General features: G+C 45.5%; 1 protein-coding gene across 5 annotated transcripts in view; it reads left to right on the top strand.

The window, feature by feature from the left end:
- The first annotated feature begins 3,125 nt into the window (after positions 1–3,125).
- Positions 3,126–15,874, top strand: part of Ext2 (exostosin glycosyltransferase 2) — a 133,197-nt gene continuing 120,448 nt past the window's right edge. For 2 of the 5 annotated variants that reach the window (XM_087651911.1, XM_087651913.1), the window contains exons 1-3: positions 3,126–3,279; positions 12,193–12,758; positions 14,248–14,337. In XM_087651911.1, the coding sequence (XP_087508037.1) occupies positions 3,133–3,279; positions 12,193–12,758; positions 14,248–14,337 (803 nt within the window). In that variant the 5' untranslated portion in view covers positions 3,126–3,132. 5 annotated transcript variants of the gene reach the window in all.

The raw sequence follows: 15,874 nt of genomic DNA, 5'->3' as shown, positions 1-15,874 counted from the left end.
TAATAAAAAAAATAAAAAAAAAAAAAGAGGTAAGTTTTCAGCTGTTTCTGATGCCAGGTCTTTACTATGCCATCATGGAGTCTAGCCCTCTGAAACTAAATCCGATGAAATATTTTTCTTTCTAAGTTGCCTCGGCCTTGGTGTTTAGTTACAGCAATAGAAAAGTAACTAAGACAGCTGTTATCTCACTTATATCCTATGCATGAAAATCCACCGTGAATACACACCAGATTTTCTTTATGCAAGCATTAGTTGATGGACATGTAGGCTGGCTTCATTCCCTGGCTATTGTGATATGTGTGTATCTGTGTGGTGTGCTGGGTCACTCTCTGAGTGTGTACTCAGGAGAATCTTTCCGTTTTCCGGTGCCCTTTAAATTCTCTTCTGTACTGCCTTGCAGCTTTTGCTTAGATATCTTCTTGCCTAGACTCATTTCTAAGTGTATTTTTAAGCCATTGAGAATGGAATTTTCCTTTATTTCTCTTGGGCAGAAAGCCCATTGTATGTAGAAAAACTATTAAATTCTGTACATTGAAAAAAAATAGCTTCATCTTTGTGTATAACTTAGGGGCATCCCTCTATAGACTATTTTATTCATTTAGCTTTTGAGATAAGAGTCTTGCTATGGAGTCCTCCCACCTCCAGTTTCTCGATATTAAAAAAAAAGACATTATTTATCTCTGATAATCTGTAGAGTCCCCACTGCATGTCAAGGCAGTTCATTTATTTATTTCAGCTTTATATACAACGAATACCCAGGCTACTTCCAACTCAAGGGCCACCTTCCCCAGCTCCCCTGTAGATGCGAATCATCTCTAGATTGCATGCAATATAAGAATAATAAAAAAGTAGTATGTGAGCAGCTGCAGGTATCAGAACTATAAACTCTAGTGAGTCATGTAGCTATGTTTAGGGAATGGACATTACAAGAGATGTTCAGAGTGTCCATGCATTTGCAAAGCTTCTAATAGCACAGATTCTATTCTTCCTTGCTTCTCATCACCTGTGTGGTTTATGTACCTAGAAGTGTAGCTGCACCATTCTAACTGCTGGCTTGGTAGATAGAGTGGTTGCTTTTTCCACTCCTGCTTCTTTATCCAGGCTTTTGATACAGACAGGTTTTTCTTTCCTCTTTCTGAGTTCCCATCAGGTGTCAGGATCCTAAAGATTCTCCAAGACAACAAGAGAACCCCCCGCCCCACCCCTGGTAAACAAGAGTTTTACTATATTGCCCAAGCTGTCTGCAAACTCACCATCCTTCTGCCTCAGCCTCCCAAATGCTAGGACTACAGGAGTGAGCCTCTACACCTGGCTTGAGATATTAACTTTTGCCTGAACTTAGGTCTTTTCAATTGCATGTGGCCTCTTTCCTCTTGAGCCTGAAACATTGTATTTACACCGTTTGCTGCCTCTCACTCTCTGCTTTATGTAACTTCACTTGGACATTTTTCTTATTCCTAGTTAGCGCTTTCACTTTCCTGAACCTGCCCCCCTTTAGTCACTCAACACTGAGCACCTGCCAAGTTCCAGGCACTGTGCAAGCCTAGGGCTATAAAATGTGATCAAGATAGGTAAAGACTCCCAAAGTCTATGCTTTACACAGTTCTGCAACACAGTAAAATTCCACTTAATGCTAGCATGTATTAAAAACATGTTTAAAAATACACAAAGATACAAAGGAAACAGGTAAGAAAGATGACATGCTTTTAAGAAAAAAAAACCTTGGGTTGGAGTTGTGGCTCAGAAGTTTAGCTGCTGCTCTTTTAGAGGACTAGTATTTGATTCCTAGCACCATCAGGCAGTTTACAACGCCCTGTACCTCCAGGAGACCCAATGCCATCTTCTGGCATGCACTTCATGCAATTCTGTCACACAGAGAAACAAATATGCAATGATAATAATAATTATAACAACAACAACAACAATAATAATACCTTAAAAGTTTTCTTTCTAAAAAGGATACAAGCCAGTGTTCTGTGTAATTACAGGAATTTGGTTGTGGTACCATTGGCTGATGGTCCTGACATCACCCATTCAGTTCTCAAATGTGTGTATATAGTGAGTTCAGTAGTATTCATGTGTGTGTGTGTGTGTGTGTGTGTGTGTGTGTGTGTGTGTGTGAAGGATAGAGTCACATTCTATTAGATGTGGGGAAGAAGAATGTGCACAGAATCTTATGTCCCTATGTTTTTTCCAATCTCTCTATGTCTAAAACAAGGAGATATTAATCCCAAAATACTGGAATCTTTGCTGCTTCCATAGGCCTCCAGACAATAATCTCTGAGGATATTTAGGCTATAAGTAACAATGTCCACTAGGTGGCGGTAAAATAAATCTGTCCCGTGGACAGAAGAACTACAGCCAGGAAAGGCAAGCTGGGTAAGGTGCGCCTTCAGTTACGTCACTTTTTGCTACCTTTTGACAGATGGCACTATGCATGCGATAACTTTTGTCGCTCCAGTTACTTCCAAAATTTTATAACTGCTTGTTGTCTTTTGCAGAAAAATATTTTACTTATGCCTGGACACAGCATCTGCTCAACACATTTTCTCTCTTCTGTTTTTGCACAAGCACATTTTTACTTAAAAGTGACCGTGCTTGCCCATTTTTGGAAACCCTGATTTCTCATTAGCCTGTCTTGGAGATATTACCTTGGTGACTGGTATGACTCCTCCTCTTGTTGTTCCCTAATTCTATCTATAGTTTACTCTCGTTGCTCCGAGTGTTGTGCTATTATTAAAAACAGCGTGGTGAATGTTTCAATAAGTGATGAGACTTTCTTCAGGGTAAACTACGAAGCAGGTTGGATGGAATTGCAGGTCCAGGGCGTTATTTTTACACCTTGATGGACACTGCAAATTGCCCTGTGGGCATAAGAATGCTTTGCAGAGTTGGAGATAGTTCATTATGTAGCCTAGGCTAGCCTGGAACTAGTGAGTGATCCTTCTGCTGTGCTGAGATTACAGGTATGAGCCACCACGCCTAATATAGACAGATGCTTGCGTTTTTGACAGTTTTATCCCGGAGGAGCTTGGTGCGCCCTGGCAGTTCCTCCGCCTTTGCACCGGGGCGGGGTTGCTCACGTGTGCTGACTCCTCCTGTCCAGCAGGGGGCGCAGCGTTACCGCTCCGCATGCGCAGCGCGCGCCGTGTCAGACGTGGGGAACTGGAGGCCGGCGCAGCGTTCCCCGGCTGGCTCTGGCTTACCTGGTGCTGGCGGCGGCCTCCCGTCACCGCGCGATCCGACACGGCCGTGGCTCGCGCCCCGCGCCCAAAGCCGGTGGCGGAGCGCGGGGCCGAGCGGGAGGCGGCCGGTTCCGAGGTGAGCGCGGCGCGCGGGCGACCGGGTGGGCCTCGGGGCTGGGCCTCTGGGAGCCCGGGGGCTGCAAGAGCACCGCAGCTCTGCCCCGCTGCCCCATCTGTACCTATGCCCTGTTCCCCGGGCCCGCCAGCCTGTCCAGGACATCTGTTTCTGCTGCAACTGGAGGTTGCGGGACCCGAGTCCTCCCTGGGAGGCCTAGCACCTTGGCTATCCCGGACCAGTGGCGTCCAGTGCAGGTCCTGGGTGGAACGCGGTGGGGTGTGTGGCTCAGAGTGTGGCTCTGAGCGTTGGGAGATGCGTTCCTGATGGTGGCAACAGTGTCCAGTTTTGAAAGTCAAACACTGGTTTGGTGTCACATATTAAGTGCCACTCTAGAAGGGCCCTTTCACTTGGGCCTGTGGATGTTGTCTTGAGTCTGGGGCATGTCCATTTCAATTGTTTAAAGTCAGCTATAAGTTCTAAGTACTTTAACTGAACTTTGTGTACTCTGGTGCTCAAGGCAATTCACGGTAATAATCAACACGGTCGAGTTTGTATTGCAATCACTTTCCCTGACTTCAGCCTCTTAGTTCCTCTAGCCTGTGCGCTTGGATAGTCATCTGAGGAACCAGGCTGCTGTGCGCTGGAGCCCAGCCGTGGAGTTCTGTTGTGGAACCCTGAAAGTTCCTTAGCCTTGCTGTTGACCTTTCTGCACCACAGTGAGGTTCAGAAGATTGTCACACAGCGCTGTCAGGAGGATGAAATAAGACATAGTAAACCCACAAGTGTAGAGTAAAATGCTCAGTTCGGTACTTAATGTATTCACTTAATGTGATGTAACTGCCACAGTCAAACAGTGTCTTTATACTGGAAACCCTTTTGGGGGGTAGTGAGCCACCCTGGAACTTTAATTCTAACCCTGTCAAGTATCATGACTTTGTGTCTGTTTGCCTACATTGTTTTCAGAAGAGATCCTGTGTAGCAAAGGCAGTTCAGCAGGCAGGACCGCTCGGAAAAGGCTGAGGTAATAGGAAATTGTGACCTGGAACGTTTGGCTGAGTGGATTGACTATAACCTGGAGCTTGGAAGAAAGGTGTTTCAGGCCAGTGTTAGGAAGGAGCAATTCCAGGAACGTCAAGTGCGTCTCACCGTGCCCGTAGATGGGTGTTAGAGTCGTTCCAGTGGCTCAGTGCTCTGAAGCTGGATGAATGGTTCTAGACTTTTTTTTTTTAATTGAGAGGGAGGGTGTTTGATAGGCTTGAAGGATGATAATTTGTAGGGTCTGAGATGTAGGCTATGGTATGAAACTGGGCAGTCAGGAAAACTAGGATTCGTATGAAACTGGGCAGTCAGGAAAACTAGGATTCGGTCTCCAGGATTCAGCACAAGTTTATCAGGGATGGGTGCTTCTGTATCTCAGGTGGCAGAGCACACATGGGGCCTTGGATTGGATCTCCAGTGCCCTATAAACTGAGGCAGGGATGCATGCCCACAATCCCAGTACTCAGGAGGTGAGAGCAGGGAGACAAGGGTGATCATCTAGTTCCTGACCAGCCTGGGCTGGAGGAGGCTGTCCCAACACAAATGGAAAACCAAACCAAACCATCGTAGCCAGTGGTTCTTTCGGGTGTAGCTGTTTGTGATGGGTGCAGGGAGAGGAGGTGTTCAGAGGAGGGCACAGAAAACCTAGAGCCAGTGGAAACCTACAGCCATCATTTCCCTTTTGGAAATTCCAGTTCAGGAAGGATGACGGTCAGAAGCCCCTCCCCTGAGTGTAGAGTGGTGAGTGTCCCAGTGCAACTGGGAAGGAAAGATGTTCGTTCGTTCATTCATTCATTCATTTATTCATTCATTCACTCACTCACTCACTCAGCCAGCATTCAGGTTGAGATCCAGTATGTTCTACCCTTGATACTGGATGTTGAGAATACTGACTAGACTGTAAGAGGGACACCGGCAGAGCAGACAGGCCACTCTAAGTGAGGCAGGTGCTGTAAAGAACTGTCGTAGTAAAAGGTGGTGCTCACAGGGAAGGCCTCCCTCATCTTCATTGCTTTATTACTTGTTTTTATTTTGTATGTGTTTTGCTTGCTTGCATGCATGCATGCTCGTGTACCATGTGTGTGCAGCGCCTGCAGAGGCAAGAAGAGGGCATCAGATTCCCAGGAACTGAAGTTGCACATGGTCGTGAGCCTCCATGTGGGTGCTGGGAACCTAACCTATGGAAGAGCGAGTGCTTGTGACCACTGGACCATCTCTCCAGTCCCCTCTCCAATAATGATAATAATCATCATCACCACCACCACCACCACCACCATCATCATCATCAGTATTTGCTCTTAACTGCTGACCTATTTCTTTAGCTCTTCTCCAATGATGATGATGATGATGATGATGATGATGATGATGATGATGATGATAATAATAATAATAAAGCAGTATTTGCTCTGAGCCATCTCTTCAGCCCCCTCTCCAACAACACCAACATCAACAACTGTATTCCTGGGTTTAACGAGGACTTAGTCTGTTCCCAACCAGTACTCTGCTACTGGACTGTAGTCCTGTTGCCGTTTGTTTTATTATGAGCTTTTGCGCTGGCCCGAGCGCTTGCCACCCTCTCAGCATTATTCCTCAGAGTTTGGTGTAGACGTTTGGGGTAGATGTTGGATATTGAGCCCATGTCTGGGTGGCTTTGGGCTGTTGTGCCTCAGCTCCCTACCTGTCAGGTGGTTCTGAGGTGGGTTCTGAATGACTCTTCCGGGGCTCTTAGCAGAATCAAGTGCTTTTCCCTGCTCAGTGCTAGCCAGCTTCATCTTCACCATTCTGCTTTCCGGTTCCTCTCTCTGGTTTTCCAGAGCCCCCCTCCTACCAAACACTTCCGCTCATGCTCTTAGTTTGGAAGAGCACAGACCATGTTGGCGCATCCAGAAGGGGCTTGCAAGCACCACGGGAACATGTCCTGGATTGACTTGCTCACCCTCAGATGGCAGCAGGGACCCCTTCGGCAGGGTAAAGCAAGGAGTCAGCATCCTCTGTACTCTAGTGTAACAGTTGTAGGACTCCTACTGTATCTGCTTGGAGAGAGATCCAGGTAGGAGGGAGATAGCCCAGCATGGTGGCTGTAGCTCTTGATCGGGTATGGCCTATGGTGATAGAAGGGTAGCGGTTACCTCCTGGTGTCTTCCTTAGAAGCCTTCATATCAGAGAATGCTAGGCATTCTGTTTTGGGCAGCCCAGATGCCCACTCATAGCACACCGTGAAACATGTGAGGTTCCATGGCAGGGTGTCCTGCAGCTGGGGGCAGATGTGATGATCTACTGGGGTCCGATCCTCATCATGGGGGAAATGCAAAGTAGGTGAATGAATGAACAGCCACACAGCCTTGGCATCTGTGGTCAAGGCTACCGGTGGGAAGAAATCCTGGGAGATGGGGCCTCTGAGAACTCTGCATTCTTGGGACTCCCAGATCCTCGGGACTGGCAGCAGGTCTTTAAGGCAGAGGCAAGCTGCCCTCCCTGGGTCAGCTGTTTCGATGGGCACTCAGGATCTACCTGCACCTCCCTCTGCTCTCAGCTTCCCTCAAGTGATGTCTTCAGATGTCTGTGACTGCAGGACCTGGCTGTGTGTGGACTAACAGCAGCTGGGGGTGGGGCTGGGGATATGAAATGTTGGGATATAAAACAGGGTGCGGAAATGGGTGTGTTCTCGTGACCCAGGGTTAATGACCCAGGTAGGACAGTGGGAGCTGGTCCTATGGTGCTGCCAGACAGGCTTGAAGCTTGGATGGAGCCATGACCTAAATGACTGGTTTCCACCCAGGGGTGATTTCATTGGCCCCCAGGGGTGTTTAACACTCTTGGTGATTATAACTACAGGTCTGTCTTTTTACCAGGGAGAGGCTGAGGATGGTACTGAGACAGTTATGATCCAGATAATGGTTTCCCACATGAGTTAGATACAGTTAGAATGTTAGTAGAAGCCACAGCCAGAAACCAAGGGTGGCAGGCAGGGGGTGCATCAGGACTGCTGTGGCAGTGTTGAAGGAAGCAACTTGAAGCTCAGGGAGGCAGATAGCTTATTCTTTGAGTTTATTCTTTGGGTTTATTCTTTGAGGCCGGAGCTAACCCACTTGCTCCGCCTCTGGGGGGAGTCCACCCTCTCCGCTCTGGCAATATAGAATGGCCAGTGCGGTGCTGACACCTTTGAGAAGCGAGCTCAACATTGGTCCGCTGTCAGGTATTGGCCTTCATGCTACCAAGGAACTGGTTCCCACATTCTGAGAAAGGCCGAGTTCTGAAGTGGCCAGGTAGTGTCCTTAACTACGGGGCAGTGGAAGTGGGCAGCCAGCTCAGACACTGCCTGATTTGTTGAGCTAGGGAAAATGTTAAGAACTGACAAGGTTGGCACCTGTTGAATAGAAAAGATTTTCAGATAAGCCAGTTTTTAAACCCATATCTTGCAGATCGAGGGTGATGCTGGATCTCTCTCTGTGTTTGTGTGTGTGCATGTGTGTGTGTGTGTGTGTGTGTGTGTGTGTGTGCATGTATGTATGTGTGTGGTGTGTGATATGTATGTATGGAGGTTGCACATATGAATTTGTAGGTGGAGGCCAGAGGAGGATGCACCTTACTCTCTGCCTTGTTTCCTGGAGATAGGGTCTCTCACTGAATGCTGACCTGGACTGACAGCCAGCAAGCCCCGATAACTCTCTCATCCTCTGCCCCACCCCACCAGTCCTGGGTGTGTGGGTAGCCACCCTTGGCCTTTTCTGTTGGGTTGTTGAGGGTTTTGAACTCAGGTCCTCATGCTTGCACAGAAGCCCTCTTACCCACTGAACCACCTTGCTTAGGCCCCGTATCTCTTCAGCCTTGCCTGGCTATGAAAGATGACTAGTTCAGACTCTATATCCTCCATTCCTAGGAGTTGTCACTAGGGTCACAGATTCCATGAAGTTTCCGCTGCACTCGGTTTCCACTCTGTCCCCCCAAGTGTCCCCTACCCCCAGGTCCAGCTGTCTCTCCCTGAACTCTTTCCCTTCATCTCCCCTCCACTTGATCCTTCCCATTCTCATCCCTCCCCTCCCACAGTCCACCCAAAACCTACTCTGTTTCCTCCAGGAAGGCCCATGCTTTCCCCCTTGAACTCTCTTGACCTCTCTGGGTATGTGCTTCTGTGGATTGTAGCTTGATTAATACTTATTAATAGCTAATGCCCACTTGTAAACGAATATATACATTTATCTTTCTGGGTTACCTTAGAATGATTTCATCTAGTTCTATCCATTTGCTCTACATTTCATGATGCTGTTTTTTAAAGCAGTTGAGTAATACTCCATTGTGTAAATATACCACGTTTTCTTTATCTGTTCTTTACTCGAGGGGCATCTAGGTTGTTTCCGGTTTCTGGATATTGTGAATAAAGCTGCAATGGACATAGTTGAGCAAACGTCCTGTAGTAGGATGGAGTGTCCTTTGGGAATATGTCCAAGAGTGCTATAGCTGGGTCTTAAGGTCAGTTGATTCCCTGTTCTCTGAGGAGCCACCATATTGATATCCGTAGTAGCTGCACAAGTTTGCCTTCCCACCAGCAGTGGAGGAGCGTTCTCCTTACTGTGCATCCTTGCCAGCGTGCGCTGTCACTTGTGTTATTAATCTTAGCCATTCTGACAGGCGTAAGATAGAATCCCAAAGTAGTTTTGATTTGCATTTTCCTGATGGCTAAGGATGTTGAGCATTTCTTTAAATAAATGTTTCTTAGCCATTTAAGATTCCGCTATTGAGAATTCTCTGTTTGATCTATACCTCATTTTTAATTGGATGTTTTTATATCTCGGGGTTTTTGTTTTTTGGTTTTTTTTTATTTTTATTTTTTATTTTGGATATTAGACCTCTATTGGATGTGGAGTTTGTAAAAATCTTTTTGCCATTCTTTGGCTGCTGCTTTGTCTGAATGACAATGTCCTTTACCTTGCAGAAGCTTTTGCGTTTTATGAGGTGTCATTTAGTAATTGTTGATCCTAGTGCCTACACTAATGCTATTTATTCCATTTGGAAAGTTGTCGCCTGTGCCTCTGTGTTCAAGGCCGTTTCCCACTTTCTTTTCTATCAGGTTCAGTGGGTCTGCTTTTATGCGGAGGTCTTTGGCCCCCTTGGACTTGTTGTGCAGGGTGATAAGTCTGAATCTATATGCATTCTTCTACACTCAGACAACCCATTTGCCCAGCACCATTTGTTGAAGATACTGTCTTTTTTTCCAGTATGCATTTCTGGCTTCTTTATATAAAATTAGGTGTCTATAGGCGTATGAATTTATGTCTTAGTCTTCACTCAGTTCTATTAATCAACAGGTCTATTTTTATGCCAACACCATGCAATTTTTGTACAGCTTGTACTAAATTTGTAGCACAGCTTAAAGTCAGGGATGGTGAGACCTTTAGCATATTGTCTTACCTATAGGATTCTTTTACCTATCTTGTTTGGGGTTTTGTTTTTCCACACTGAGCTGAGAGTTGTCCTTTCAAGGTCTGTAAAGAATTGTGCTGGGCTTGATGGGAATTGCACTGAATCTGTAGATTGCTTTCAGCAAGATGGCCATTTTCACTATGTTAATCCTACCAATCCATGAGCATGGGAGGTGTTTCCACGTTCTGAAACCTTCTTCAATTTCTTTCTTCAAAGACTTTATCAAAGTTTTTGATCATACAAATCTTTTACTTTTTTTTGGTCAGTTACCCCAAGATATCTTATATTATTTGAGGATCTTGTGGAGGGTGTTGTTGCCCTGATTTCTCTCTCAGTTCATTTGTCACTTGTATGTAGGAGGGCTACTGATCATTTTGAGTTAATCTTGCATTCAGCCACTTTGCTGAAAGTGTTTATCAACTATAGGAGTTCCTTAGTGGAATTTTCTGGGTCACTTATGTATACTATCATATCATCTGCAAATGAAAATACTTTGACTTCTTCCTTTCCAATTTGTGTCTCCTTCATTGTCTATTGCTGTAGCTAAACCTTCAAGTACTATATTGAATAGACAAGGAGAGAGTGGGCAACCTTATCTTGTTTCTGATTTTATGGCATTGCTTTGAGTTTCTCTCCATTTCATTTGATATTGGCTATTGGATTGCTTTATATTGTCTTTATTATGTTTGGGTTACAAGGCACACAAGGTATGTGCCTTGTATCCTTAATCCCTCCAAGATTTTTATCACAAAGGGCTATTAGATTTCGTCAAATACCTTTTCAGCATCTAATGAGATGACAAGCTTTTTTTCTTTTAGTTTATTTATATGTTGGGTTACATTTACTGTTGTTGTATATTGAATTATCTCTGCATCTCTGGCATGAAGCCTATGGTAATGCTAGGTGTTCTTTTTGATGTGTTCTTGCATTCAGCTGGCAAGCATTTTTATTGAGTATTTTTGCATGTATGTTTATAAGAGAAATTGGAATTTAATTTTCTCTCTTTGTTGAGTCTTTATGTGGATTGAATATCAGGGTAACTGTGTACTCATTTAAATAATTGGTCAGTGTTTCTTCTGTTTCTGTTTTGTGGAACAATTTGAGGAGTATTGGTATTAACTCTTCTTTCAAAGTCTCATAGAATTCTACACTAAAACCATCTGGCTCTGGGCCTTTTTTGGCTGGTAGACTTTTTAATGACCTTTATAGGTATCTCCTTCTTTAGGTTAGGAAATACTTTTTCTATGACTTTGTTGAAAGCATTTTCTGGGCTTTTGAACTGGGAACCCTCTCCTTCTTCTATTCCTATTATTTGGAGTCTTTTTGTAGTGTCCCGGATTTCCTAGATGTTTTATGTCAGGAAGTTTATTTTAGATTTAATAGTGTCTTTGACTGATGTAACCATTTCTTCTACTATATCTTTAGGGCCTGAGTTTCTCTCTTGCATCTCCTGTGTCCTGTTGGTGAAGCTCACCTCTGTCTGTAGTCCTGTTGGTGAAGCTCACCTCTGTCTGTAGTCCTGTTGGTGAAGCTCACCTCTGTCTGTAGTCCTGTTGGTGAAGCTCACCTCTGTCTGTAGTCCTGTTGGTGAAGCTCACCTCTGTCTGTAGTCCTGTTGGTGAGGCTCACCTCTGTCTGTAGTCCTGTTGGTGAGGCTCACCTCTGTCTGTAGTCCTGTTGGTGAGGCTCACCTCTGTCTGTAGTCCTGTTGGTGAGGCTCACCTCTGTAGTCCTGTTGGCATTCCTGAATTTTCTTTTCCAGAATTCCCTCAGTTTGTTTTCTTAATTGCTTCTACTTTCATATCTTGAACAGTTCGTCTGTTTCTTGGCTTTCCTTGAGGAACTTACTTGTTTCCTCTATTGTTTCTTTGTGTTTCCCTGGCTTTTTTTTTTTCCTCTTTAAGGATCCCTATCATCTTCATTTAGTTGACTTTAAGGCCTTTTCCTTGGGCTTCAGTTATAACTGAAGATTCAGGACCTGCTGGGGAGGATGACTGGGCCCTTGCAGAGACATATTGCCTTGGCTGTTACTGATTGTGTTCCTTGGGTTTTGTTGTTGTTGGGTTTTTGTTTGTTCGTTTGCTTGTTTTTTTTTTTTTTTTTTTTTTTTTTTTTGAGACAGGGTTTCTGTGTGGGCGCCTGGCTTTCCAGGAACTCACTCTGTAGACTAGACTATAGCTTGTATTTTGATGAGATTTTTGTCTTGAAACAAGAAAGCAAAAACAAATAAACGTATTGGGGTTGGGGATTTAGCTCAATAGAGCGCTTGCCTAGCAAGCGCAAGGCCCTGGGTTCGGTCCCCAGCTCCAAAAAAAAGAAAAGAGGAAAAAAAAAAAAAGAAGTTGAACAACCCAATCCTGTCAGGGTACTGACTGCCATCCTAACTCACCACCACCACCACCACCACCAATTTTTGTCTTTGGTGACTAGGTGTGTGAGGACGAGGACATCTGTGTCATTATGTGTGCGTCCGTCAAGTCCAACATCCGGGGTCCTGCCCTCATCCCAAGGATGAAGACCAAGCACCGGATCTACTACGTCACCCTGTTCTCCATCGTCCTCCTGGGCCTCATCGCCACTGGCATGTTTCAGTTCTGGCCTCACTCCATCGAGTCCTCCAGCGATGGGGGTGTGGAGAAACGCAGCATCCGGGAAGTGCCAGTGGTCAGGCTGACAGCTGACAGCCCTATCCCAGAGCGGGGGGATCTCAGCTGTAGAATGCACACGTGTTTCGATGTCTACCGCTGCGGCTTCAACCCAAAGAACAAAATCAAGGTGTACATCTACCCCCTAAAGAAGTACGTGGATGACGCCGGTGTTCCGGTGAGCAGCGCCATCTCCCGGGAGTACAATGAACTGCTCACAGCCATCTCAGACAGTGACTACTACACAGATGACATCAGCCGAGCCTGTCTGTTCGTCCCCTCCATTGATGTGCTGAACCAGAACCCCCTTCGAATCAAGGAGACAGCGCAAGCCCTGGCCCAGCTTCCCAGGTACCTGACACCTAGCAACCAGAGCCCAGGGGATGACCTGAAGGGAATGGAGTGGCAGGAATGTGTCTCCTGTTAACCTGGTCTCCAGATACTTCGTCTACCTCACAAGTATGTGAGTGACTGATGTAGCTGGAGGTCTGAGCTTTGAGCAGCTGGGGTCTGCCATCCTGTGCTGCTGTGTCAGCCTGGGGCTTCATGGAGTTTGGAGCTAAGGAAGGCTCTTCTCCTATACATCTTTTTTACACCTAATTAAAATGTATAACCTCCACCCCAGGCACTAGGTCATTCCTGTTTACTGTAAAAAGCTTAGAAAGGCAGCTTAGCAAAAGAAATGTAAGACTTGTTCCATACTTGATCTCTAAGAGGTAACAACATTTATTGTTTAAATGGGCTTATTAGGTCCTTTTTTTTTGTATAAAATTTCTATGTGTGTATAGTTATAAAACATTTTTTTGGGCCAGGAATGACATTATGTGATCATAACTTATAAACGCTTCATTTCTCATAATGCACTGTGAATATCTTTCCAAATAATTTCATGGTATCTGTGGGTTTGTGTGTGTATGCACAAGCACAAGGACATGCACACACACATACACACACACACATACACACACACACACACACACACACACACACACACACACACACACACACAGAGACAATGTCTATGCAAAACCCAGAGGTTGATGTTGGGTATCTTTATCACTTGCTACCTCTAAATTATTAATTAATTTCGGAGGCAGATCCCTCACTGAATTTGTGGGATCCTGCCTCCTGTCTGTGTCTCCCCAACAGAGGAGTTACAGGCATATGCCGCTCTACCTGGCTTTTGTATCAGGTCCTGACACTTCTACAGCAAATACTTTACTGACCAAGTCATCTCTCTAGACTTTCATTTTTTTTAATACTATTCTGAACATTGTGTAGAATTCCATTTATAGATATTCCGTAATATATTTAATGAGCCTTCTATAGCTTATTTACTTGTTTTTTTAGAATTTTAATTTATTTAAAGGTATGGATGTTCTGCCTTTATGTATGTGTGTGTACTACATGTGTGCCTGGTGTCCTCACAGGCCGGAAGAGAGCATTGGGTTCCCTGAAACTGGAGTTACAGATGGTTGTGAGCCACCATTGGGGTGCTGGGGTTAGAACCTGGGTCTTCTGGAAGAGCAGCCAGTGCTCCTAACCATTGAGCCACCTCTCCAGCCCTACTTTTGTTTCTTGAGCATTTAGGTAGGTTTCAGGGTTGTTTTGTTTTATGATCAGAAATGGCTATGTAGCAGACAAGCTGGAAGTATACATGTTTCTAATTTTTTATTTGTCCCTTTGGACAAATAAACAGACCTTCCTGTTGTGGCTATTTATGCTTGTGACCAGCAGGTGGCGCTGTTTTGAGCTGGGTCCATTTGCATAAGTGATGTAATGTTACATGCTCACTGCTTCATGGTTATGGTTTTTTCTCATTTATTTACTTTCTCAATAGGTGGGATCGAGGGACAAATCACCTGCTGTTCAACATGTTGCCTGGAGGTCCTCCAGATTACAACACTGCCCTGGATGTCCCCAGAGACAGGTGAGCATTTGGGAGGCTGTCCCACAATGGATTTCTGAGGATTGGGTAAGCTGAATAGGAACCATTTGTTCCCACTAAGTTGGATTCCTAGACGGGTATGGGGTGCACGCATACCTTTAATCCCAATACTCAGGAGGCAGAGTCAGGCAGATCTCCGAGGTTGAGGGTAGCCTGGGCTATACAAAGTGAGTTCCAGGAGAGCTAGGACTATACAGAGAAACTCTGTCTTAAAAAAAATAAATAAAATAAATAAATTAGGTTCCTGAACCTGCTGGGATATATTTTATGATGGGAATTGTTTATTAAAGTAGAAAACCCTCTTAGGCATTTCCCTTCTTAAGACAGAAATGCTGAACTGAAAGAGCGTACCCCTAAACGGGGAGCCGCGTCTCTCACTCCGATCGCGGGGTGGGGTGCCCCCAGGAATCACGAGTAGCCGGCCTTGATGTAACAGCAGGAGGTAGCTTTTATTAACGAGATCCCGGGTCTTAGCGGGATCCCGGGTCGACACGTATCCCACACAGGAGACAGAGGAATCGACCCCGAGCTTTCAAACTCGGGGGTTTATATAGGGGCATTCGTGCGGTTACACATGATTGGTCAATTCAAATTGTGCACAGTTACTTTCGGCGCGAAATTACATCAGCAAGGTGTACGTGCTCTCTAGCAGCTCAGCAGGCAGGTAGGGTGGCTCATCTCACTCAGGGGGTGAAGGAAGGGGAGGGGGTGGCTACAGATGGTCAATGTCCTTGGGGCTGATAGCTGGTTTGGCAAGTCCTATCTCTGGCTCTCCCTCAGGCACGTCCGGCCCTGCACATTCGGACTCTGACAATGAGTAACCTTTTTAAAACTCTAGTTCTACAGAACCTGTGTAAACCCATGGAAACAGTTGGAGCTGGGGGCCTGGGACAGCTCTAAGAACTATCTTGTTTTCCTAGACTGGGCTAGTGTTCGTTTCCAGTGTAGCAGCTGAGTTTCCAAGCCAGTTAGGTTCAGGATTAATGGTTCCCATGCTTTCTGAATGTGGGCTCATTTGCCAAAAGTTCTGCAGCTTCTGAGGAGAGCGGTGTGGCTGTAGTGTGAATATTTAAAGTCTGTGTGGCTGTAGTGTGAATATTTAAAGTCTGCTCTACTCTTCTCTTGCTCCCTGCTCCCTGCTCTTCCCCTTTGTTCCTTCTCTCCCCACTCCCCTCCCCCTTCCCTCCACGTGCTCATGGGGGGCCCTTACTCCTCTCCTCTTCTACTCTGTTTATCTCATTAAACCTTTCCACGTGGAAAAAAAAATAAAGTCTGCTCTATGCTGCCTGTGGGTACGTGCCTGAGCTCTGGATTCGTGAATGAAGGACACGCACATGCAATCTTTATATTTAGTATGCCTTAACTAGCTCGATGGTTGGGCATTTCCAATCCTCCCCGCAGCTAGCACACACTTCCCTCCAGTATTCCTGAGTTAACAATTTCCAGATCTATATTTTATCTTTGCTGTCCTGTTTCCTCCCATGGGGCTGCTTTCACTTTGCACCTACTCCTGCACCCC

The sequence above is a fragment of the Rattus norvegicus genome, chromosome 3, assembly GCF_021556685.1.
Source record: "Rattus norvegicus strain SHRSP/BbbUtx chromosome 3, alternate assembly SHRSP_T2T, whole genome shotgun sequence".
NCBI classification, from domain to species: Eukaryota; Metazoa; Chordata; class Mammalia; order Rodentia; family Muridae; genus Rattus; species Rattus norvegicus.
This window is presented reverse-complemented; position numbering and strand designations above follow the sequence as displayed.